Below are 27,219 nucleotides of genomic sequence, written 5' to 3' on the forward strand. Positions count from 1 at the left end.
ATGATATAGATGCATCAAGGCGATTTGTTTACAGAGGATTTGTGTCCTGTTGCAACTACGTTTGATGTGTTGCTCCTCTGTCACACTTACGTGCGAATTCACAAGTGCGACAAATGTGTCAAAAAATGTTCGCGGCCGACTAGGGTTGTAAATAGAAAAAAAACCAAATGTTTTTTTTCAGAATTATGAAAAAAAACATGAAAAAAAACCGAGCACCTGGGTTTTTTTTCTAAATATGATTTTTTTTCAGATGAACAAATAATACGACAATAACGGTTTTTCGTGAGTTGTAACGTGTTTCAATAACAATAACGTACATTTTAATTCAGTATACAAACGTTTATTGGGGAATCCCCGATGCGGCGTGTAGCGTGGAGAGGCGGTGGTGTTGCCAACAGTAAATAGTGATAACTACAAACTACAGATTTCGTAAATGTTACTTTTATAAGACCAGAAATTAAAGTTATTTGATTAAATTCGTTAATAGTTAACATTAAAACTAAAAAACCGTATAAAAGTATTAACTACTTTGCAAATTTTGAGATTTCGTACTTTAGAAAAAAAACATACTCCAGAAAAAAAACTGTTTTTTTTCACGGTTTTTTTTCATGTTTTTTTTTCAAGCCAGAAAAAAAACCGTTTTTTTACAACCCTACGGCCGACCCTCCTCAATGAATGCTTTTGACACGTATCTTTAATTCTTTATCTAGCTAATCATCGAAAAAACAATCATTTTCATACAAATATTGCAAAAACACCAAACAGAGAATGTGTCAAATCGAAAAACGAGAGCAAGAAGAAGATTTACGCGTGTAGTAACCATCGTGATGCAGAAATTTAACGTTTTTGATGAGTGATTTACGTTCATTTGGTAGTTACTAAAAATACCGGGATCCCGGTATTACTAAATTAAATACAGGTATTGAAATGTGCCCAAAAAAGGCGGGATCCCGGGATCCCGTGATACCGGGATCCCGGTATTGGAAGCCCTAGTGTGGACGGTCGCGAAATTGTATGGAACTCCGTGCACTCGATCTGATTTTTGTACTGATTATGGCTTCCCACAGACAGTCTTAAAAATTCATAATCTTAAAAAAAATTTGTATGCAAATTGACACTGACAGATCTGTCAGTGTCTTGTCAGTGTCAGTTTGAACTGTCAGATTGCATACAAGTTTTTTTTAAGATTATGAATTTTTAAGACTGTCTGTGGGAAGCCTATGACTTTATCAAATTATGAATTTTAAGACTGTCTGTTGCCGTGCCGGCCTAAGACTAAGGTAATCGGTCTCAAGAGACAAACAGTTAAAACATATTGCACAATTTTATTGAGCAATAAAATTGTGTAGGTGATAAAACTTTGATAGGTTATTTTATTTTTGCTATAATTTATTAGAATTCCGTATTTTCTGTCATTAAATTAAGTAAATTAAATAAAATAGGATTCGATTACTTATCGTTTAAAAAATTTTTGACTTGGCAAAAAACCAAGCGTCTGAAACTCTGATCACATGTTGAAAAAAAAGTTGGCGGGAATTGGTTATCTTATGTACCTATTATGTTCTTTCGCTTTACGACAATTTCGTGGTGTAAATTGCCGAGAAAAATATAATTAATTCCTCGCAATCGAAGTAAAAAGCAAAGTGTACAACAGGGGCATAAATTTAATAATAATTATTGAAACCTAGAACGAAACGCGCCGAGCGCGGAGCGAGCGGGAAGGAACATATCTCCCTCTCGCTTACCCGTAGGTACACCTCCTTACATACTAGCTCATACCGTTCAGGCGGAATGCGGAATTACTGAAAGTACATAAATTTACTAAGTTATAGTGATTTTTTCAATACGTACATAATAAACAGCATTGGTACATCAATTTCCATGAGAAAAAAGTAGATGATGTCATTTCTATCTATGAGAACTGAGTGGCGTCGCTGCAGAGCATGCTCTGCAGCGACGCCACAATAAAAGCCCATTATTTCGTTTCCCGCTATAGGTACAGTCATAAAATTATACGTACATACTGTACGTCTTACGAACATCATTTTAACATATAATTAGTTGAATTTCATTATGGTGGCGCCGCCGCAGAGTAGCACACACTTTTTTTTGGATTTGGAAATTTTTATGTGGTTTCCACTCGGAATAGCGAACTCTTTTTATTCTAATAGGAGAAAAAAAGTGTCCCAAGGTTTTTTTCCCATTCCGTTAGCATTTTTTCATACATTTTGTATGGCGGTAACGGAATGGAAGGTTCAAAAAAATGTCCGGGAATCTTGGGACATTTTTTTTCTCCTATCAGGATCGAAAGAGCTCGCGATTTTGAGTAATAATCGCATAAAAAATACGCATGTTACAAAAAAAGTGGGGTGGACAACTTTGAAAAAAAAAAATGGCCCACTAACGTCGCCTTTACGAACGTTTACGAAAAATATGATGGAAAACCATTATGCATCTGTAACCTATATTGTTTGAAGCCATCATAGCTGGGCACCGTTAATCAAATAGTTAACTTCGTTAATCGTTAATCCGTTACTTAAAAAGTTAACTTCGTTAATCGTTAAAGCGATACATGTCGGTAGATTTAACGGAAGTTAAAGTTAATCGATAATTCGTTAACACGTCATAAAAATAGGACTTCACTGTAGGTATTATGTATTTGTATTTACTTAGTATCAGCCAAAAACCATTAAAACCTGTGACGCCAATCGGTAAAAACCGAAATGTAATAATTACGGTCTCTTCGGGCTTTTACCGCCATTGGTTGGCTAAATCCTAGGTTTTACTTCGGATTGGTAATTATTGGGTCATTCATGCGGTCGCGATCGTGGTGCGTCGGTTCTTCAGATTGAGATTTGAGACGACAATTCGATGCTGTGGGCCACGATAACTTGGTAGAGTAATCTAAGGCCCGCCGGACTCGATGCGTCGGTTGCGCGATTTGTCTGTCATGCCTGATGATTGCACTCTATTCCCAGGTTAGTGATCGATCTAGCACGTCTAATAAGATTTAGAAGATCTCTAATAAGTGATCCAAAGTCGCCAATTGGTCTTTAGACTGTTTATAACCGACGGATCTGCTTTTACCGATAAATACTAGGTTTTGCCGTACGAGTACTACGGGCTTTTACAGTAGCAGTCAGGACGTGGTATTCGCGACGCAGCGAGCCGCTTGGGGTGCTGGATTAACGATTAACGGACTCGATGAAATTTAACGGAAGTTAACGAATCCGTTAATATTTTTTAAAGTTAACTTAAAAGTTAATCCGTTAACCGAAATGTTAACTTCGTTAATTAACGATTAACGGATTAACGAGTTAATGCCCAGCTATGGAAGCCATGTACTGAATTTCCCAGACGTTTTTGTCCACATTAACCCTTTGGCCGCTACTGACGACTAAAGCCGGCTGCGCCAAACCAATAGGAACTTACATGGGACACCATAAAGTTCAATATCGCTTAAAAGGGCAATTATTAAGTTTTTACCATTATAACTTAACAGACAGCGTTAAAATAATCCATTTTGAATACAATACGGTATTCGCAAATACAATTCATCTATTTGAATATTACTTAGTTTACGAGTCAAGATTCAACCGAGGGGACTCCCTTGCGAAGCCAAATAGAGCGGCGTTTGAGCGCTTTTTTTAGTCTCTTTTATGGACATTAAAAACTTTTGATTAAAATTTGAGTACGTATTTGATGGAAGTAAGTACACTTACCAAATGTACAAAAATAATATACATTAACCATGACAGTGTCCAAGAAAATGGGTAAACGCTCGAAACATGCACGCTACATAAAATAAGTTATTTGTTATACAAGGGGGCAAAGTTGTATTTTAACGCCGAGTGTGGAATTGAAAAACGAGCAAGTGAAAGGATTCTATAGTTGAACCACGAGCGAAGCGAGTGGTTCATCGAGAATAGAATTCTGAACTTGCGAGTTTTTTTAACACACGAGAAGTAAAATACATTTGCACCCGAGTGTAACACAAAACTTTTCCCCTCACTGTAGCGAGGAAACTACAACGCAAAAAATGCGTTTATCACTGCTTCCAGTAGTTCCACAGGTGGTAAATCATCTTTATTATTACTAGATTCACCTACTTTTATCAATTTTAAAGCAGTTAATTTTACTTTATTCAAGGTCAAATTACTTTTCCCACTAGTGGATAAAATGCGTTTTTACCCGCTGGTATTAAAGGACAAAACACGTGTTTCCGAGCTAGTGAGGGGAAAAAGACTATATAGACCGTTTACATCTTTTGTACATTTCTAAAGCCTCGCTACTTTTGGATATTTCTTAGAATCGATCTTTTTTTGCACCTGACACTGACACACATATACAGGTAACAAGAAGAGAATGCATAAGTTTTATTTGAAGAAGTCTTTAAACATATCTTCTAAACATAACATTTTGGATCTATTGCAACCAACTATGTTAGCGTCACTAGACTTTTAATGTAACTTAAATAGTTAAATCGTTCTCACATTATCTGATTTGATTAATCCGATGCCGCATGTAGGAAGGATGACAAAGGCAAAAATCAGAGATAACGACTTTAATGTATAGGTCCTGCATCGGGTGGGCTTTTTCCAAAATAAATCTCGAATATCGAATTTCACCAGATCTGGACGTGTTTGGGCTCATTCTTCTCAGAATCATATGCTGATTCAATCCCGACGATAAAAAAATGTGTCCCGAATTTTCCATACAAAATTCGAGTTTCCAATACGTCACGCACGGTGTATGTTCATACTAAAATCGTGACGTAAAAGGAAAAAAAATAGGACACATTTTTTTATCGTCGGGATCGAATCAGCTCGTGATTCTGAGAAGAAAGAGCCCCAACACGTCCAGATCTGGTGGAATTCGATTTTCGAGATTTATTTTGGAAAACGCCCGGGTATGTATAGGATCGGATAGTGTGAAAACGCACATATACTATTTCAAGTTTTCAAAAGACGTGATTACAGGAAGGTGTCACCCATTTATTGTGTGTGTAATGTAGTGTTTTCCATCGAATTTTCTCAGATGTTACTTTTATCTGTCTTCCCAGAGAATAGTTATTTGTTATACTAGGGGGCAAAGTTGTATTTTAACGCCGAGTGTGGAATTGAAAAACGAGCAAGTGAAAGGATTCTATAGTTGAACCACGAGCGAAGCGAGTGGTTCGAAAATGGAATCCTGAACTTGCGAGTTTTTTAACACACGAGAAGTAAAATACATTCGCACCCGAGTGTAACACAAAACTTTTCCCCTCACTGTAGCGAGGAAACTACAACACAAAAAATGCGTTTATCACTGCTTTCAGTGGTTCCACAAGTGGTAAATCATCTTTATTACTAGATTCCTTTTATCAATTTTAAAGCAGTTAATTTGACTTTATTCAAGGTCAAATTACTTTACCCACTAGTGGATAAAATGCGTTTTTACCCGCTGGTATTAAAGGACAAAACATGTGTTTCCGAGCTAGTGAAGGGAAAATAAAATTGTTGATTTCTATAAATAAGACCTTTTGAAAAGACACTCCTCAATTGACCTAAAATTCCCTAAAAAAATCAAAACAAAAAAAGAGAAATGCTCATGTCATGCATGCATAGCTGGGCACCGTTAATCAAATAGTAACTTCGTTAATCGCTAATCCGTTACTAAAAAAGTTAACTTCGTTAATCGTTAAAGCGATACATTTCGACAAATTTAACGTAAGTTAAAGTTAATCGTTAATCCGTTAACACGTGAAAAAAAAAACTTTTCTTTATATATTTAGTTGCATCAGTATCCACTATAACGTATTATATTTCTGTAAAAGGCCAAAGTACAGCTAGCCTATTGAACTCTAGGCTGCACGTGGAAGGCAGTGATCGCCTGAGCTACTGCCAAGAGCGGTCTCAGGAGAGATGCTGGCGGTGACGGGACTGTTGTGGCACTTTGGGCTGTAGAGGCTAGGGAAGCGAATGTGATCGTAAATAGGGCTCGAATTTGCTGCCCTATCACTACCACAGTCGCCATGGTAAAGCTTAGGATTCACCGAATCAAAGTTAGTAAAAGCAAACCCACGTGAAGAATACTTTTTTAGGTAATATTTCGGACTTTTAGCAATCGACATCGGTAAAACCTAGGATTTACCGGCAAATTATAGGATTTGCCGTACTTCGGGCTTTTATAGTAGCGTTCAGAACGTGTTTTTCGAAGCGCAGACGGCACCTGCGCCCTACTAGATTAACGATTAACGGACTCGGAGAAATTTAACGGAAGTTAACGAGTCCGTTAACATTTTTTCAAGTTAACTTAAAAGTTAATCCGTTAATCGAAATGTTAACTTCGTTAATTAACGATTAACGGATTAACGAGTTAATGCCCAGCTATGCATGCATGCAATAGATTCTAAGACCTCCTGATAGTGAGTTCTGAGCCAAAATGCACAAAAGCATGTAAACAGCCTGTTTAGTAGTTGTAGTCGTCCCCGTTCGCCTCCTCCGGGTTGTATTTGTTCTCGTCGTCGTCCGCCGGCTCCTGCTTGATTTGGACGTCCATGGCGGGCAGAGTGAACTCGGGATAGTCTGTAATGTAAGGACATCTATCAGATTCTAATTACCAAAGAGGATCGAGTATTAAGAGTTACTGTCAAAGTAAATGTGTAATCAGTGTATAGACTGTCATCTCTCGACACAGGCTTAAAACTTTTGAACCTCAGTTTTGACAATTTGGTCCATATTCTTAGATTGATATGTGTTAAAATGTCATATATTAATATTAGCGCCATCTAGCCGAGCGTATATAAGTATGTATTTATCTATTTAAGTACGTATATCGTCGCTTAGCACCCATAAGTATAGTATGAATTTTCTGAGATGAACGTTTCGCTTTTGCCGTAATCTGTTAAACAAAGGCCTTTGTGTCTATTGTTCACGGCGGCTAGCTCCCGTTTAAACGGCACGTGCTATAGTCTCAGTGTAGTTAAAAAGCAACTATCATGATAGCAATAAGGTTCAAATTTATTAAACAGTTTGCAGTGTGCAGGTAACTTTTTTTGAAGATGACAAAACGTGTTATCTCTGAAAGGGCTTTTTATGGATTTGAACCTTATTACTATCATGATAGTTGCGTTTTAACTACACTGAGACTATAGCACGTGCCGTTTAAACGAGAGCTAGCCGCCGTCAACAATAGACACAAAGGCCTTTGTTTAACAGATTACGGCTAAAGCGAAAAGTTCATCTCAGAAAATTCATACTATACAAGCTTTGCTTAGTTTGGGGCTAAGTTGATCTGTGTAAGGTGTCCCCAATATTTATTTATGCCACCGACGTAGTATATAAAACATAGACTTACCAGTGTGTGGTTCCTGTTTGACCTTGATTTCGTCCACCCGCAGTTTGGGCTCCTTGCGGTCACGGTCCTGCAACAAGATAATACATTTATTTACATTTCAACACTGAAAGAAGTTACTGGGAGGATTTATACACCGTGTTTTTTTTTTGTTTTCCGTTAAATTCGACACGCAGGTTCATCATCAGGAACCACCCTGTATATCGCTTTTTGTTAAATTCGAAAAAAAACTTTTTTTTTCGTTTCCATACATATTAAATGGATTAATTAGTGTGCGAGATCCTTAATATTGTCAGTGTTATAACCTTAATCATTGTCAAGTGTTTGACGGCAGAAGTCAAAAAAAATTACATTAGGAAGTGGTAAGGGATGCCACACACGTGCTCTGTATTTTTTTTTTTAATAATTCGATAACCGTAAGAATTCAGAGGCTAGTTTCTTAGAGAAATTGATTTTATTTGAACTAAAGAATCTTCTCTTAAAGTTATTTGTTAGTACGGTCACGGACTTTAATTGTTGATCCACTTCTAGCTCATTTTATACTGGACATCTCACAGTTAAGCATAGTTAAGCTATGACGTTCCAGTATAAAATGAGCTAGAAGCGGATCAACAATTAAAGTCCGTGACTATACGTGACAGAAATGGTGACAAATCGACGCTAGTTGACTCGTGATTGACGCGTGATTGTCGCTAGATGTCACTTAACTATGCCTATACAACTCGCGTTTACTGATGTATGGAGTTGCAACTCTTCCCTTCCTGTATGGTGGCATACCTTGTCTTTATCCCTGCGCGCGCGCTTGCGGTCACGGTCGCGGTCGCGGTCGGAGCGCGCGTCGCGGTCGCGGTGCTTCTCCTTGTCCTTGTCGCGTCGGCGGGAGCGCGAGCGGGAACGTCGCCGGCGACGGCTGCGTCGAGGGAACGGTCATGTTACATCACATATTACACAAATAAATATACATAATCACGCCTGTATCCCGTGAAGGGGTAGGCAGACCACATGAAACTACTCAAGTTTCAATGCCACTTTTGGCCAGGGTTCGAGGATATATATCAAGATATATAGGTATCCGATATATATCGGATATATATCCAACTAGGTTCGACGATATATATCAATATCCGATGTTTATAATTTTTTTATAAATATTTCAATATAAAAATGGTTTTAAAAAATGTAACATTGTTAAAAATATAGTTTTTTTTGTGTTTGTTACTGTTTTTCTACTAAATGTTATGTTTTTTATTACATTTTTCCTTATCTAAAGTAGTATTCATAAATAATGCAACAAAAAAATAAAATGCCTTCCATACAAAATGGATATACATCAAAGTTGATATATATCCGATATATATCATAAATATCCGATATTTTGATATTTATTATAAATATCGAATATTTTCGAACCCTAATAAATTGGCAAATAAGGGGTTGACAGAAAACGAAACTGTGACATTGCAGTGACAGGTTGCCGGCCTCTCGCCTACGCCACAAACCCATATCCCACATTCGCCTTCTACGACACCCACGGGAAGAAAGGGGGTGGTGAAATTCTTAACCTGTCACCATACAAAATACTTGCTTAAAATCTGGAATTTACTTCGCACTCCCAGGTATGATAAATAGTTAGTTGATTTACAAGGGGGGCAAATTTGTCGTTTAACCGCACGTGCCAATATTGATACCCGAGCAAGCGAAAGGTTCCAATATTGAACCGCGAGCGTAGCGAGCGGTTCGAGAAGTGGAATCTTGCGCGAGGTGAGGGTTTCAAGGCACGAAGGTTAAACAAACTTTGCCACCGAGTGAAACAACATTTTTCACCACACCAACATGAATAAAATGCTAACATTAAAACATCAAACTAAATTAAATCTGTCAATTTATTAAATATTTATGATTGAAAAGTATCCTTTATAGGTAAAATCTAACATCCATCTTAAGACATTAAGTTAAAATTTGTATGAAATTACTTTAATATCCATATACTTTTTGGTCTAAGTACCTATATAAATATATATTTTATGAGTATATGTTTATTTATTATTATATTATTATATATGTATATATTGGTGTATTAATGTAATTGTATATGTATATATTTGTTACCATGTGTATACAAAATTTGCATTTAATTCTTTTAGTGGTTGTACATTTTTGAATTCGTCACTCATCGTTAATTCGCTTCTACTCATTTCCTCAAAGGTTGACTGGAAGAGATCCCATTAAGGGATAAGTCCGCCTACATTGTATATTACTGACTCTGTAACTGTGTCTCTTTTGTTTCCTTTATGTACAATAAAGCTTATACATACATACATACATACATACTTTGCACTTGTGGATAAAATGCGATTTTGCTATCCGTTTTCGAATAGCAAAGAGAGTCTTTACCAGTTGATGTGGTGAAAAAATATTTGTATATTGTGGGCAGGCTTTTAACATCATCTATAACACATTTATGGTCAATAGTGCTTTAAAACAGCCAAAGAACTAACGCAAAAAAAAAAATATTTTTATTTAAAATTATTTATTAATTAAACCAATGATCAGTGTTTATTGAGAGTTCATACGTTTACCACTAATCGTGAGTAGCAAGTACCAAAAGTATGAACGCTCCAAAACACCTGTGACAATGAGTAAAACGGTCAAATGTGGACCCGACATACTTCTACTCATGACACGCTATTCCGTATTAACGTTAAGACATTTCAACACTTTCGCAACCAAAAACCCGCCTGGTGGGCACTCGTGAACTTTGCTCAGACATCGGAGAACCCGCTGGGCGGGTTCTCGCCATACAAGCGGGTGGTTATAAATTACGACCGGTTTCTGACGTAGTGCGCCCATTTTTTGTCTGGTAATTAATGTGTTAAAAGAGTTACCTCTCAGCCGGCTCGTCTTCTCTCGTCCTGTCCCTTTCCTTCTCGCGGCGGCGTGAGCGAGAGCCGCTGCGCCGACGCGGCGAGCGCGAGCGGCTGCGGCGGCGCCCGCCGCCTGGACACAATATGCATTATTCTATTTATAAAAGCAATAGTTTTTAGGATAAACAACAAATCGCTAGGATACTATTTGGTAAATATGGCTACCATTCCTTCCCGTCCCGAGGGAGCGGCAGCTAAAATTTTTGATGTATAATTGTATAGCCTCATATTGTAACATTTCATAATACAAGGGGGCAAAGTTGTATTTGAACGCAGAGTGTGGAATTGAAAAACGTTTCTATAGTTGAACCACGAGCGAAGCGAGTGGTTCGAGAATAGAATCCTGAACTTGCGAGTTTTTTAACACGAGAAGTAAAATACATTTGCACCTGAGTGTAACACAAAACTTTTCCCCTCACTATAGCGAGGAAACTACAATGCAAAAAATGCGTTTATCACTGCTTCCAGTAGTTCCACAGGTGCTAAATCATCTTTATTACTAGATTCACCTACTTTTATCAATTTTAAAGCAGCTATTCTGACTTTATTCAAGGTCAAATTACTTTACCCACTAGTGGATAAAATGCGTTTTTACCCGCTGGTATTAAAGGACAAAACACGTGTTTCCGAGCTAGTGAGGGGAAAATATCTTTTCTCGCTCTCACTTACGTGAAAAAAATTCCACGGTCGCGGTGAGGTCGTTTGTTAGCTATTTAAGGGTCACTTGGCGTTCCAGGTTTAGCCAACTACTTTATATACTACAACTTAACTTCGGATTTAGCGTTTTAACCCCGGATTAGTTAGGTAACCCTGGAACCTTCTGTTCAGCAAGAGCTCAGGGTGTTACGGATGGGGTGGGAGGAGGTTACCCAAACTGCCCAAGACCGGAGTAAATGGAGAAATATGATTCGAACCTCAGAGGAAAAAATTCTATAGAGAGGACAAGCCGCGCGCGGCCTGGTCGCAGATGTAGGCCCATTGGGCCTACACCGCCGCCAGTTCGCCGTCCGCTGTCATCGAGTGTACACGCGCGCTGTTCACCGACGAAAAACGAGTTTTATCCAAAATGCCGAAGTGTGCAATAATAACTTGCAAACATCGCAGTGACCTGAATAATTTCCAAGCCGATAGGATAACATTTCATAGGTAAATACTATTTATTTCCTTTTATTTCACATAAAACACGAATTCAACGTAATACTCCGAGTTGTACCATGTAACCTTACGTTTGCTTGTGCTTTAAAACGTTAATTATACATTGCGGCTACACAAGGAACATATTGTAAACAGTGTAGTGTTTTGCGCCGCAATGAACGGTGTACAAAACGATTCACTCAGTGAGACATTTTTCTCGGAAACGAGGCGAGGCGTTCCCGCTATTTATCGTTGTGTGCGTGCGCGATCGCGCTCGCTTATCGTTCGCATGTACACAACCATTGAAATGATGCGCGTGTATTGCGCAATAGGAGCGTCCAGCTACAAGTGTGTGTGGATTAGGTGTGTGCGTGCATTATCTTTACAATTACTGGTGCTTTGTGTGGGTTGCGCAGACCTTGCGACAGGCGTATTCTATACAAATCGCCCGGCATGACCTATCTCCCGAAATCTGTGATTCGAACCCTACACCCCAGCAGAGGGTAGCAGGTAGAGATGCGCCGAATATGGACTTTATCGAATACGAATATTCGGCCGAACACTCGGTTCAGCTCTTACCGAACCGAACATTCGGCCGAATATTCGGCTACGCCATATTTTTAAAGGGGATCTTAATTAAAACTATTAAATGATTGATATTGGTTACATATGTTACTACAATTATGTTCTTATGATTTAGTGGATAACTAAGTTAGTTAAAACAACTCTAAACTCTTCTCAACTCTTAAACTACGGTTTCTTAACTTTTTTACAAAACAATTGTATTTATATTCTGACGCATATGTTTATCTCTTTTTAGCAGTACTTTAAACGCTACTAAAATAGGAGCTTATTATCCAATGGAATACGTAAGATCTTCATTAGTTATTTACTTTGTTTATTCGGTAAATATTCGGCTATGCAACCGAATTATTAGGCCGAATACAAACATTGAAAAACTTGCCGTATACCGAATATTCGGCCCATCTCAATTCGGATTTGAAGACGAAGAAGGAACAAAGTGGCTGTTAGCATGTTGTAATATGGCACCAACTAGAGCTATACTCACGTGGTTCGTCTCTCTCTCTCTGCTCGCGGCTGTAGCGTTCTCTCTCACGCTCGTTGTCCTCGCGGCCCGAGTGCTTGATGTTGACATCGGCGCCTCCGCGTCGGGTGCCGCCCAGTCCACCACCTGAGAAACAAAATGAGGTGAGATAACCTAATCACAAAATTAAAATTTTGAAACCCGACCGCGACATAGAAGACCGATTTTCGTGAAACATGGTTAAGAACACTCCCGACTAACTCAGCTTTCAGACAAAAAACTAAGTCTAAATCGGTTCATCCGTTCGGAAGCTACGATGCCACAGACAGACACGTCAAACTTATAACACCCCGTCGTTTTTGCATCGGGGGTTAAAACTATATTTATTTATTTAATCTTTATTGCACAAAAGAAAAATCTTGCAGTACAAAAAGGAGGACTTAATGCTTTAAAGCATTCTCTACCAGTCAACCTCGAGGCTAAGCAGAGAGACTGTGAGCGGTGCTACAATTACAACAGTAAAATCAAAACAAAGGAAATAAAAGAAAGCATACTAAATAAACTAAACATAAGTACAAATGTAATACACATATAAATAGCGGGACTCACCAAGCCTCCTCGGCAGCCAACCCTTCACCGTCCGGGCGCGTTCGACGTCCACCAGCACCCGCTTGCCGTCGATCTTCTTCCCGTCCGCGTGCTTGTACGCCGCTGTGGGTGGTGGGGGGTTAGAGGGGCATTTAAAGACCGACTGTGACGGCCCAACGGTTTGACCTTGCCATACGCTCCAAGACAAAAGGAATAGTATTCGGTAAATTGACAGAGGATATATAGACAAAGACATATGTAACTCCGTATAGACAGATCAAGTATAGGAAAAAACCGGCCAAGAGCGTGTCGGGCCACGCTCAGTGTAGGGTTCCGTAGTTTTCCGTATTTTTCTCAAAAACTACTAAACCTATCAAGTTCAAAACAATTTTCCTAGAAAGTCTTTATAAAGTTCTACTTTTGTGATTTTTTTCATATTTTTCAAACATATGGTTCAAAAGTTAGAGGGGGGGGGGCGCGCACTTTTTTTTCCTTTAGGAGCGATTATTTACGAAATTATTAATATTATCAAAAAATGGTCTTAGTAAACCCTTATTCATTTTTTAATACCTATCCAACAATATATCACACGTTGGGGTTGGAATGAAAAAAAATATCAGCCCCCACTTCACATGTAGGGGAGGTACCCTAATAAAACATTTTTTTCCTTTTTTTATTTTTGCACTTTGTTGGCGTGATTGATATACATATTGGTACCAAATTTCAGCTTTCTAGTGCTAACGGTTACTGATATTATCCGCGGACGGACGGACGGACGGACAGACAGACAGTCATGGCGAAACTATAAGGGTTCCTAGTTGACTACGGAACCCTAAAAACGTACCTCGGAAGCATAAAGAAAAAGGTACGGTGGCCTAGATGGCGTACAGTCAGCCAAGAAAGTGGTTTACCACTTTTCGACTCTATTTCAAACACATTTTTAGCTAACTGTACCTTTGGGTGACGCTAGGCTAGTGGGCGTTAATATTAGACATTTGAACACATATCAAATTAAGAATACGGGCTAAATTGTCAAAATTTACGTTTAAAAGTTTTAAGCCTGTGTCGAGAGATGGCAGTCTATGAAATGAAAATAAAAAATGTTTATTGAGGTAACACAACAATCGTTGTTACAACTGGGACGGGGCTTTTTAAGCATACATGGCACTTGTGTCAAGAGACACCGCTCTCCCGTAGGTGGTAACATAATTTTTATAAAACCACATACAGAGGTTATGTTGGAAACCACATACAGAGGAAGTTTGTAGAAAACTTAGTAAATATGCATACTCGCTGTATAGACTATCAAAGATAGTAGCCATTGAAGCAGTAATTGCCGCGTACCATGGCTATGTTGGGTCAACTCTTCGATATGGGCTAATATATTGGGGGAATTCGACCACCAGGGAGATCGTGTTCAAGGCACAAAACCGATGCATAAGATCTATGTTTGGACTGCATCAATTAGATAGCTGTGTTCCATATTTCAAGGAGCGTAACATTTTGACTCTTCCATGCCTCTTTATATTTCAAACCGCTGTATTTGTCAAAACAAACCTTCATTTATTTAAACAAGTGTCACAAATATTTAACAGAGACACCTACCGAGCTCACAACCTTTGTACAGTATTTGCTCGTACTGCAGTAATGCGGAAAAGCGTGTTTTGTCTGGCAAGCAAAATTTATAACAAAATTCCTATTGCTATAAGAATGAAGCCGTTGCACTTGTTTAAAAATGACCTAAACAAATTATGGACATCTAAGTGCTATTATTCCATACCTGAATTTCTTGTTGACGCTTTAAATTAGATTGTAATTATAGTGTATATAATATGTATGTGTGTGCATGACTTATTGACATAAGAAAATATATGTATGTATTGTGCTTAATTATTATTATTATTTATTTATTAACAAAATTTTATTTGATATTTTATCTATTCTAAATATTCATAATATAATGTGTTTGATTCAATTAACTTGTAGTATCAGTTTTTAATTTAATTTGGATTTTAATGTAATAATTTTTAATGTATTTCAACCATTTTCTTGTTAGTTGTTTGTCTTTTTTAATGTTTGCATGTTAATATATAGACATTTAATGTAATTGGTATGTGTATACCCAATTTCAAAATTGTACTTTGTATGCCTATCGGCGAAGCATAGCGCTCTGACAGAATTTTGTACCAACATTGTTACCTATGTTTACAAACAAATAAATCGTTTAAATCGTAAAAACAAAACAATGGCTAGCAGTGGCAGTCTATGCATTGTGAATACACATTTTACATTGACAGTAACCACAGTATAATACAGAGTACTATCGTACAGTATGGCCACTCACGCTCCCCACTGAAAGTGCCGCCCACCCCCTCTCGGTTACCTCACAGTTACCGCCTGTCAAAAACGCGAACAGTCGACCTGTCATATCTCACTCATACAAGCATGGTACGCGTTCACCTACACAAGCTTAGAATGTGTGCTAGTAACGCGCCTCTTTGATATATTTGATCGCCAGTGTCCGAGGTGTGCAGTAACTCTATAAACTCAATTATCTTTGATATAGAGGAGGTGATAACTGGTTTTTAAAGACTGTACTATTAAGCCATGCTGGGTACAGTCAAGTGCAAAAATACGTATCGAAATAATCGTCTCATAAATATGGTACTACGCTCTTATTACACCGGACTAAGATGCTATAGGACATATTTTTGAGTAAGATGTGTACACCCATATTTTTACACTTGACTGTACCATAGCGACTGGGGGCGTAAAACTTTTCATTCGCATGTCCGTATTTAAACCTGCATAATATTTCTTTTGTCTTGACCAAAATGTAGATTGTAATATTTACCCCGTTTCTTTTGTTGTATACCTTGGGGCTATTTAAAATTGTTAATATCTTGTGAACCCATGAAAAATCACAAAATTTAGAGTAATATACATCTATATTTATATAATTTTACACACTTCAGTGCTACCCACCCACCAAAACACAAATTTATTAGAAAAAATAATTCGAAGTGCATTTTCAGTTAGTAGATTGAAATATAAGGACAAGGTCAAATTAATATTGGTGTTGGAAAGACAATATCATACAAATGATGTATGAAGTATCGCCTAGTCGCCACAGATCAGTCATATGTTAGTGTTATTATTTATATGGACTATTGTTCATACAAACAAAATATAATAATAATTTTATTTGTGTAATGAAGAATAGTTCATATAAAATAAAATTTTCACTGTTACTTTTTTTGTAATATTTCATTAAAAACATTCACAGTGAAAATAATAACACTTAAAACATAATTACAACAGTCAATTGAGTCAATTACCTTGCAGTTGAATAAAGTCATTATTTTCAACCCTAGTTGAAAATAATGATAAAGTAAGAAATAATTATATCAATTAAATTATAATTGAGAATGTTCTTACAATCAATTATAATAATCATAATCAATCGTCATAGTAAATATATTTAAAAATCGTGTACATACTATTAAAGTTGAAAATAATGATCATTATTTTCAACTTTAATGATTACCTGTAAACATAGACATAAATAGAAATCATACCTACTGTAGTACCTACCATGACCGAGCCGAGAGACGCCAGAACGATATAGTCAATTAAAAAAGTACAAATTGTTTTATACCCACCATCCGTAACTTACCGGAATTTTACGTTTTACCATTTTATCCAAATGCTGAGGCATGAGCGATCGCAACTCTCGTAAAGAAGGTTTATTGCAGACATTTTCATAATTATTTTTAATATTATAAAGTCCACCATAATATGTCTCCTCTGTGTTAATTGCACACTGCACACATTTATTATTTACCTTTGATGTGTACAATGTGTACACGATTCACAATACCTTTGAACTGATTTATGTTTTTTTATAGTAAAGCAAAACACAAGACGTTTCTTCTTGATAAAAAAAAAACAAGTTTGTAAATATTATGGCAAGGGTTATTAAATTATGATTACATTTTGAGTAACTTGTATCAAATAAATTATATCAGGGGAAATTTTATTATAATTTATTATCATTTTTAATTAGAGCAGGTAAATTTTGTCTTTTTTTGTATAACATATAGAACAGGAAATAAGCATTTCATTAATGTTTTGTATTATGATATTTGTTATATTATACTGTACCTAAATACTTCAGATACCTAACTCGTCGAAAATCGCGGCGCCCGCTCACGCCCCGAGCCGAAAACTTACGCTTTTTTCAACCTTTTACTTACACTTTTAACATTTACCGACGCGAAGATACCTTTACCTGGTGCTCTTTAGAGCCAACTAATGCTTGCTTACATCCCAACTATTAGGCAAGAGTGGTACAGTGAAGTTTTTAAAGAATAGAATGTGAAAACTTCTTTACTTTATTATTATAAAGTATCAATATTTTTGAGAATATTTTATTTTTAATAACCTGTTTGATAAATTCATACGATTCGAGGACACGATCTAAGCTGTTCTCGAATAAGTATAATGCATTATATTACGGATAAAGAATATTCTTCATTTTATATCATATGATATGCGAGTCCCAATAAAAAGTAAATACAATACAAATTGGTATTGTGTTGACAAGGAAACAAATTACATTATTCAAGCATTTCCTTTCCTATTTTTCCCTAGTTTATAATATATTCAATATAATATAATATCTTTAACTTTATACAGGGGTTTAAGGCAATATTGGGTAAGTTTTAAATGCAAAATCCTGAGAAATCTCTCCGCCTAAAAAGTTTGAATATAAGCAGCTTTATCAACGAATTCGGTCTACTATAATTAAAAAGGTTTGGTTGGGTTTTTAATAAATATTTGTATGTTGGCATCTTACCACATACAAACCTATTTTATGGCCGGTTACTCGAGTGGGGTCTTAACGGCTGGGTCTGTGATATAAAATAGAAAATGCCTTGTTAATCATGTACTCAAGTGTCTAGGTTCCGTGTGGACCTTTCTGCGGGGTTTGAATTTGTATTCTAATGTAATATATATCAATGGAAGATTGGAGAAATAGTTCTTAACGGGATTGAAAAATGAGACTCATTTATTTAGATATAATATCAATTATCATATCATATAATATCAATTATCTAAGACAGGAAAGGTAATTGAACTAAACTACCAGCGTAAATTCAACGGGCTGCCTTTAAGTTTCAGAATACATCGCTATATAAACTTTTGTATTCACAAAATATCAATTTGTGTCAAAGTGTACCCATATTCACGAGAGTAAGGCAATCTTAGAAGATCTAAAACCCATGCTTGGAAGTAAATACAAAGCGGATACACGTATTACCTTATTTAATTAGTTTGAATATATATAAACTATCTTAGAATTTATGTAATGCTTTATATGTGTTTGTATCCTGATATTTTTCGTAAATATTAGCAAGACAAAATAGATGTACTCCACAGTCAATGAAAGTAATGAAATTACAGTAGTGAATAAGAAAAGTCCATAAAGCTATTCTTCACAATCAAAACTTTTTCATAGGTATTTAAAATGTTTCTTCTAAAACCGCCCCGCAAAAAGGTCAATAACTCTCCAAATCATTATTTTAGTAAAATAATGACACTCTTTAATGAAGAGTTTAGATCATATTCATAAATGTGTCATCATTATATTTTACTTAATAACCGCCTAAACCAAGGGAGAAGTAATGATATTATTACAGGGGGAAATAATGATAAACATATACATAGAAAATACGTTGATATTTCAATGAAGTAGGTGCCCGAAAGTATAGAAAATGTAAAATAAATGTCATACACATGTATGAACATGATATATGTTAATGCATGGTCAGGTATATGTATAGTTCATGACGTTTAATTATATTTATGACAAATTAATAATAATAGAAATATGCTCATTAATGCTAACCTTCGTCCACTGCTTGGTAAAGGATGCAAGTCGGACCAAATTAAGTAGGCAATGTTTTAATCTGAATTGCGGGTCAGTGTGCATAGCCGAATGCACAAACGCTCACGACAATATTTCTTTCCTAGCTATCTATCTCTATCGCTCTTGCGTATTGGCGCGACAGAGCCAGACTACCTTTCTGCGGCGTTTCGGTGGCGTTTCGCGTTGCAGAAATGCCATTCGGCTACGGGGTTAGGTGCTGCAAGTTTCGACATTAACTTAACCAGAATTAACAATTTAATTGATAATTTTTTTTTATTGCAATATTAAAGAGAAGACAAAATCCGTAATTATATGAGTTGCCCGTGTGGTGACGGGTTAAGAATTTCACCACCCCCTTTCTTCCCGTGGGTGTCGTAGAAGGCGACTGTGGGATATGGGTCAAATTGTGGCGTAGGTGAGAGGCTGGCAACCTGTCACTGCAATGTCAGTTTCGTTTTCTTTCAACCCCTTATTTGCCAAGAGTGGCATTGAAACCTGAGTAGTTTCATGTGCTCTGCCTACCCCTTCATGGGACACAGGCGTGATTGTATGTATGAGTTAGAACAACTCTGGAAAATTTACTAGGTTAGGTGTGATATGCAATTTTTGTCCTTGCACTGTCAAAAATTCAACAAGGATTCCTTTCTCTTTTTGCTGAATATCCACATGTTCTACATTATTTTATTTCTCCTATTCTCCTTTAACTGCTCTAAGGTTAACTGGAAGAAATCCCTTAATGGGATAAGTTCGCCTTTGTACAAATGATGTGTGATATTTTTAACCTGTCATTTTTTTTTGTGATAGGAGGCAAACGAGCAGACAGGTCGCCTGATGGCAAGCGATCACCGCCGCCCATGGACACCCGAAACACCAGATGTGTTGGAGGTGCGTTGCCGGCCTTTAAGATGGGTGTACGCCTTTTTTTTTGTACAATAAAGTGTATTACTACTTTACTACTAATACTAATTTTATAAGGAAAACGAACATCATTACTAATATTATAAATGGGAAAGTGTCTGTGTCTGTTTGTTTGTCCGTCTTTCACGGCAAAACGGAGCAACGTATTGACGTGATTTTTTAAGTGGAGACAGTTTAAGGGGTGGAGTGACATAGGCTAGTTTTGTCTCTTTCTAACCCCCCACTTCCCTAGACTGGGGGGTGGAAGTTTATATGGAGCATTCCGTAATTTTCGAATTAAACGCGGAGTCGCGGGCAAAAGCTAGTATTGAATAGTTCTAAAACATTAAACCAAGCAGCGGTAACATTTGTCGTCACAAACCATACACCCTGTGTACATGCGCGCACGCATATGACTCACAGTGCATGTCGCGCTCGTGTTCGTACTCGATGAACGCGTAGCCGCGAGGTTTACCGTCTTCCTTATTGTACACCATGTATATCTGTAACAAATAAATAAATATAACCACAATAAATCAAAATCGGTTCATCCGTTCGGGAGCTACGATGCCACAGACAGACACACACACAGACAGACAGACAGACACGTCAAACTTATAACACTCCTTCGTTTTTGCGTCGGGGGTTAATAAATTTTGAAAAAACCCCCGACCGCGACATAGTAGACCGATTTTCATGAAACATGGCTAAGAACACTCCCGACTAACTCAGCTTTCAGACAAAAAAACGAAATCAAAATCGGTTCATCCGTTCGGGAGCTACGATGACGCAGACAGACACACACACAGACAGACAGACAAACAGACAGACAGACAGACAGACAGACAGACGGACAGACAGACAGACAGACAGACAGACACGTCAAACTTATAACACCCCTTCGTTTTTGTGTCGGGGGTTAAAAATAAATAAATAAATATTATAGGACATTCTTACACAAATTGATTGAGTCCCACGGTAAACTCAAGAAGGCTTGTGTTGCAAGTACTCAGACAATGACATATATAATATACAATTAATACTTATAATATCTGGGCAACCGAGCTTCGCTCGGTTCTGTTTCGTATCCTTGACATGTGTCGCCATCTAGTTCAAAAATGAATAGTACCTACATCGAGCGAAAGAATTCTCAGCCTTAACAACACAACTACTCCACACGAGATGGCGCGCATTTCGCCACAAAAACTCAAATAGTGTATTTTCTATTCGTTTTAGCCTTGACCTGTGTCGCCATCTAGTGTCTATTAATATTTGACATTTTAACACATACCAAGCTAAGAATATGGGCCAAATTGTCAAAACTGAGGTTCAAAAGTTTTAAGCCTGTGTCAAGAGATGGCAGTGTATGCACTGTGATTACACATTTTACTTTGACAGTAACTCTCTTTAATACTCAATCCTCTTTGACGGTGGCAGATGGTTTGATGCAACCGGCCCTAAATATATCAAACCTTGTTACAAACACATTCCATGTTTTTTTAATACTACGTCGGTGGCAAACAAGCATACGGTCCGCCTGATGGAAAGCGGTCACCGTAACCTATAAACGCCTGCAACTCAAGGAGTGTCACATACGCGTTGCCAGCAATGCCAACCCATTATAAACTTGTAATAGTCCTCTTTGCTGTGTTAAGTACAAAGCAAGGAGTGAACAACACTGATTTAAACTTTCACGATTATTACACATCATTATTTTTAAAATCGGGACTTAATCGCGTATAACTACATATTAAACTGACCTCCAACGTTTCAAGGACGGCGTTGTCCCCGTGGTCTCGGAGAAGACTCAAGAGAAGAAGAGAGAAGAGTCTTCTCCGAGACCACGGGGACAACGCCGTCCTTGAAACGTTGGAGGTCAGTTTAATATGTAGTTATATGCGATTAAGTCCCGATTTTAAAAATAATGAAGGAGTGAACAAGTTCTTAGGAGGGTTCGGGTTGCCGACAACTCAAAGGACAATAGACGGAACAAATTAGTTCAGTACACCGCACCCTCGTTGAGCTCTGGCAGCCTTACTCACTGGCAGGAACACAACACTATGAGAAGGGTCTAATGCTATTTGGCTGCAGTTCTGTAAGGCTTCCCCAGTTGGGCTCTGCTCTAGATTCGAGCGAGATGATATCCACTGTGCTGTGCCCTACCACACAAAGCGGAATATCATTTGCTATGCCCTACCCCCTACCTAATTAGCCGGGTCCACACCAGGTCAAGTTTTGTTTGTTACAGAGATGTGTGAATCTCAGTAATCAATAATTAGATCTAGAATCTTACCTTTTTAATAGCTCCATAGCCTTCAAATTCTCTTCTCAGTTTTGATTCTGATGTGTCATAGTTCTGTAACAAAAATTGAATAGGTGAATAGTTATATTATCTATGTTAAGTTGCCATTTTTATTTATTGTATTTATGTATGTATGTATGTATTATGTGTATTTAAGGTATATTTATTTATGTATTTTGTATATATGTATGTGTGTTTGTGTTGGTTTTCTCTATATTTTTTATTGTTCTTGCACTGCCTGTTAACTTTTGTTTCTGTTCCGTTTTTCCAGCTACCCTAAGGTTGTCTGGAAGAGATCGCTTGTTAGCGATAAGACCGCCTGTTGTTACCTAGTTATACTCTCACTCAACATTCTGTATATTTATAACATGTAAAATGGTTCAATAAAGAATATTTACTTACTTATTATAAATGGGAAAGTGTGTGTGTGTCTGTTTGTTTGTCCGTCTTTCACGGCAAAACAGAGCGACGAATTGACGTGATTTTTTTAAGTGGAGATAGTTGAAGGGCTAGAGAGTGACATAGGCTACTTTTTATCTCTTTCTAACCCCATACTTCCCTAAAACGGGGGGTGGAAGTTTGTCTCGTCGAATTTTATAATTTGACGAAAGCGAAGCCGCGGGCAAAAGCTAGTATTGTCATAAAAGGATTACAAAAACCTAGATCAGTGGCCCGTTTCTCAAAACTGAGAGTTACAAGTTATAAGCGGAAGTGTCTTTCCAACTTGTCATATTAGACATGGGGCCCGTTTCTCGAAAGGTACAAGCCTTGTATTACAAGTGCGCGAACTGTCAAATCGTATGGGTTTCCATGGAAACACACTTGTAATACAAGACTTGTACCTTTCGAGAAACGGGCCCATGGACTACCACTTGTAAATTGTAACTTGTAACTTCGAGAAACGGGCCCCAGTGGTTAGCTTAGGTTAGGGCTTTGGTGAAACTGAAAAAAGTACTCCATAATCCTTTAAAAGCTATGGGACGTGCCATGACTTCACTTCCTGCCTCGCACAGCTAAACCACACCTCGGACACTGGTGATCAAATATATGAAAGAGGCGCGTTCCTAGCACACAGTCTAAGCTCGTGTAGGTAAACGCGTACTATGCTTGTATGAGTGAGATATGACAGGTCGACTGTTCGCATTTTTGACAGGCGGTAACTGTCAGGTAACCGAGAGGGGGTGGGCGGCATTTTCAGCGGGGAGCGGGAGTGGCCGTACTGTACGATAGTACTCTTTATTATTCTGTGGCTAAACTATGGAATGAACTGTCACATGCGGTGTTTCCAGGCGGGTACAACCTTTAAGAAAAAAGTGTGCACATATCTTTAAGTGTATCGGATGTCTTTGGGCGGCAGTAATCACTAAGCATTAGGCGACCTGTGCTTCTTTGCCGACAAGTATAAAGTTCTTATAACTTACAATTCTCGCAACAAAGAGCGTTTTGAAAGGGTCAGCGGTAGCCCTCGCGTTGGCCACCGGGTCCCACAGTGCAATCTCCTGTTCTAGCTTGTAAGCGGTCTGTTCCGCTCTCTCGCGGCGACGACGCTCTGCGCGCTCCTCTCGTGTCTCTACACGGGTGGGCGGTGGTGTTTCTGACGGGTGCTGAAATGTAGAATTTGAAATATTTTAGACAAGCTCAGTGCATACTCTACATAACTGCATGAGGATATTGCTATAAGTGAAGATATTAACCCTTAAATGCATGAATTTTTCTTTTAACGAGATATTAATATATGTGATAGACAATGGTTTTCTGACTCTGGGAAAAATGTATATTTGTGAAACCTTTATGATAAAATGTTTAAACATAAGCTAATTACTAACTCCGAAAAAATCAGCCTAAATCACATACTAAAAATCGCCATCGTCCTGTTTTTTCACACTTTTCCGCCATGTCATCTTAATCCTTAAATAATAATTAGTAAATCATTATATTATTTAATTTATTTAATTGTATATTAAATAATAATGAATAATAATTAAGCAATAAATGTGATTTTGGATAGCTACATATCGAGCCACGGGCCATCAAATATATGATGCATATACAGAGTGGGGCCTGTAACCAAGGTGAAGAATTGAACTGTAGGCTATTCTCCTTATACTGATCAACATTTGTTCGGCGACTTTTAAAAATAACTTGTATTTTGATTTTTATTACCCTTGAAAGTTTTTTCTAAGAGGTAATGTATTGCGAATTCTGTTAAGTCTAAAGTGTGACAGACAACGTCAATGACAACAATAATGGCGTACATTGAAGCTAATATTTATTTTGTATAAAAAATTAAAAATTTAAAGACTTCATAATTTTTAAAATGTATACATTTATTTATTTATTTTAAAACATCACCATGCATTTAAGGGTTAAGCATTGCCCCACATTGCCCCCCCCCCCCCCCCCCTCTCTCTAAGGTGCCACTTCACATAACCAATTCAAAATAAATTCTTTAATCTACAGTCAGCAAGTTTTCGGTAAATATTCGGTATTCGGCAAGTTTTTCAATGTTCGTATTCGGCCGAATAATTCGGTTGCTTTGCCGAATATTTACCGAATAAACAAAGTAAAAAAATAATGAAGATCTTACGTATTCCTTCGGATAATAAGCTCCTATTTTAGTAGCTTTCTAAGGAACTACTAGAAAGAGATAATTGCCTATGCATCAAAATACAAATACAAAGTTGGAAAAACCGTAGTTTAAGAGTTGAGAAGAGTTTAGAGTTGTTTTAACTAAGTTTTAGTTAAATTCACTAAATCGTAATAACATATGTGGTTCTAGTAACATATGTAACCATTATCAATCATTTAATAGTTTTTTCTTAACATCCGCATTCTAAATATGGCGTAACCGAATATTCGGCCGAATGTTCGGTTCAGTAAGAGCTGAACCGAATGTTCGGCCGAATATTCGTATTCGGCAAAGTCCATATTCGGCCCATCTCTAGTATCAAGTATCAAAACATGGTTGGGTCAAAAATGGTAGTAATAGATTGTCAAAACTCTGTACTGCTCATCCTAAAACCGGATGCCAACATTTTTGACTGTGTTCTCTTGTGCGCATGTTTGAGTCTAGTGAACAGGTCGACTAGTTCTGGACAGCCATAGTATCCTTGAATGATTTTAAGGTTCTGGACCTTGAATGATTTTTTGTTTAGACTTAATGGTTACAAGTGTATATATTCCAAATTACATCTACATCAGTACAACTAGGGAAAAAAATCAAATTATTTTATTGAAGACCCGGGTTCGATTCCTGGCTTGGCCACCAGTGGTGTCATTTTTTCTTTCATGTATTATATCTATTTCAATTTATATATTTACATCAGTTCAGCAATTTAAACGGATCAAATGACTATCAGTTTGAAATTACACATAATTTTTTACTTCTAACTGACAGGTCATTACCATCTGGAAAACTGATAATAAAAAACCGGCCAAGAGCGTGTCGGGCCACGCTCAGTGTAGGGTTCCGTAGTTTTTCGTATTTTTCTCAAAAACTACTGAACCTATCAAGTTCAAATCAATTTTCCTAGAAAGTCTTTACAAAGTTCTACTTTGTTGATTCTTTTCATATTTTTTAAACATATGGTTCAAAAGTTAGAGGGGGGGGACGCACTTTTTTTTTCCTTTAAGAGCGATTATTTTCGAAACTATTAACATCACTATTAACTATCAAAAAATGATTTTAGTAAACCCTTATTCATTTTTAAATACCTATCCAACAATATATCACATGTTGGGGTTGGAATGAAACAAAATATCAGCCCCCACTTTGCATGTAGGGGGGGTACCCTAATAAAACATTTTTTCCCATTTTTTATTTTTGCACTTTGTTGGCGTGATTGATATACATATTGGTACCAAATTTCAGCTTTCTAGTGCTAACGGTTACTGAGATTATCCGCGGACGGACGGACGGACGGACGGACGGACGGACGGACGGACGGACGGACGGACGGACTGAATAGGAATAGACCGGATAGGAATGAATTGGTTCCAGACAAATAATCACATAGTGGATGATTTATTGACTGCAAGCTTTCTCCATCATCTGTATAGCAGTAAAAAATAATTCCAAGAGATTTATTAACTCAACATTACTTATCTCGGAAATTTCATATTAGAGAAATTTCATTTTAAATTTAATTTCATGTATGCGATTTCACGGTGATTCAACCATGCGAATCGAATAAAGCAAAGAAAAGAAATGTATAAACACTAATTTGATCTTTGAATATTGACCTCCGAAATTCACAGGATCATCTGCCTTATCTAATCAGATAATTATCCAATATCTTCCACATAATTATGAGTAGCGCATAAGGGATGAATAATTAAAAAAAAAACTAACCTCAAAGATGTTGAGAAAAGCGCCGACGCCATCATAGCCTTTTTGTTTCTTTTCATGCGGGAGCTTCGCAGCAGGCGGCAAATAAGGGATAGGGTCCCTTGCCGCAAATAGGGCGAGCAAATTAGGAGGTAAAAACTGCGTCATGGTTACAACCCAACCTAATGCTTAGCGTTAGCACATAGTCCACTATAAAATTCACTTAATTTTCTAAAATTCTACACCGTGACGCTTGGTAACTCAAACCATGATGAAATTAATTATAAGCTGCTTGCACTAGCTTGATTAAATAACACTTTTTAATTAATCACAACGAATTGAATAGCAATTAGCAGATCCGCAATTTTCACGCAGCGGCCGCCATGACAGAAAACGCTAGCTGGCATTTTTTTTTGCGACATTTGAGTTGCGTTTTGTTATTGCATTTTGAAAATGAAAATGAAAATGAAATGAAAATGAAATATTTATTTTTCAAGTAGGCATATTACAATGCGCATATGAACGTCAAATAAAGCTACTTTTATTTGTTTATACACGCAGCAGCAAGACCAGTTAAATGTAATTATGATTATACTCCATACTTTTATCCAGCTTTTTTCAGTACAAATAGCAAGAAGTTCAAATTTAGTATGCAGTTACATACTTGTGGTCTAAATATGTTATTTTAGTATGGCAGCCCACTGATCAATAGAAAAATACAAAAGGCGCGGTTTC

General features: G+C 37.3%; 1 protein-coding gene across 2 annotated transcripts; it reads right to left on the reverse strand.

The window, feature by feature from the left end:
- Positions 1-5,527: 5,527 nt before the first annotated feature.
- On the reverse strand, positions 5,528-26,858 carry LOC125239396 (U1 small nuclear ribonucleoprotein 70 kDa). Of its 2 annotated transcripts, none has more exons than XM_048146965.1 (11): positions 26,509-26,858; positions 23,579-23,761; positions 22,149-22,211; positions 20,277-20,358; positions 13,048-13,149; positions 12,463-12,585; positions 10,221-10,332; positions 8,113-8,245; positions 7,339-7,405; positions 6,374-6,566; positions 5,528-5,593 (listed from the first exon to the last, which is right to left on the reverse strand). In XM_048146965.1, the coding sequence occupies exons 1-10, from the start codon at positions 26,650-26,652 to the stop codon at positions 6,451-6,453; spliced, it is 1,125 nt and encodes a 374-aa protein (XP_048002922.1). In that variant the 5' UTR covers positions 26,653-26,858; the 3' UTR covers positions 5,528-5,593; positions 6,374-6,450. The 2 variants fall into 2 exon arrangements, with proteins under 2 accessions (XP_048002922.1, XP_048002923.1); XM_048146966.1 differs by having other exon boundaries at positions 5,533-5,603; positions 6,384-6,566.
- Between the last annotated feature and the right edge of the window lie 361 nt (positions 26,859-27,219).

Source organism: Leguminivora glycinivorella, chromosome 25 (assembly GCF_023078275.1).
Source record: "Leguminivora glycinivorella isolate SPB_JAAS2020 chromosome 25, LegGlyc_1.1, whole genome shotgun sequence".
NCBI classification, from domain to species: Eukaryota; Metazoa; Arthropoda; class Insecta; order Lepidoptera; family Tortricidae; genus Leguminivora; species Leguminivora glycinivorella.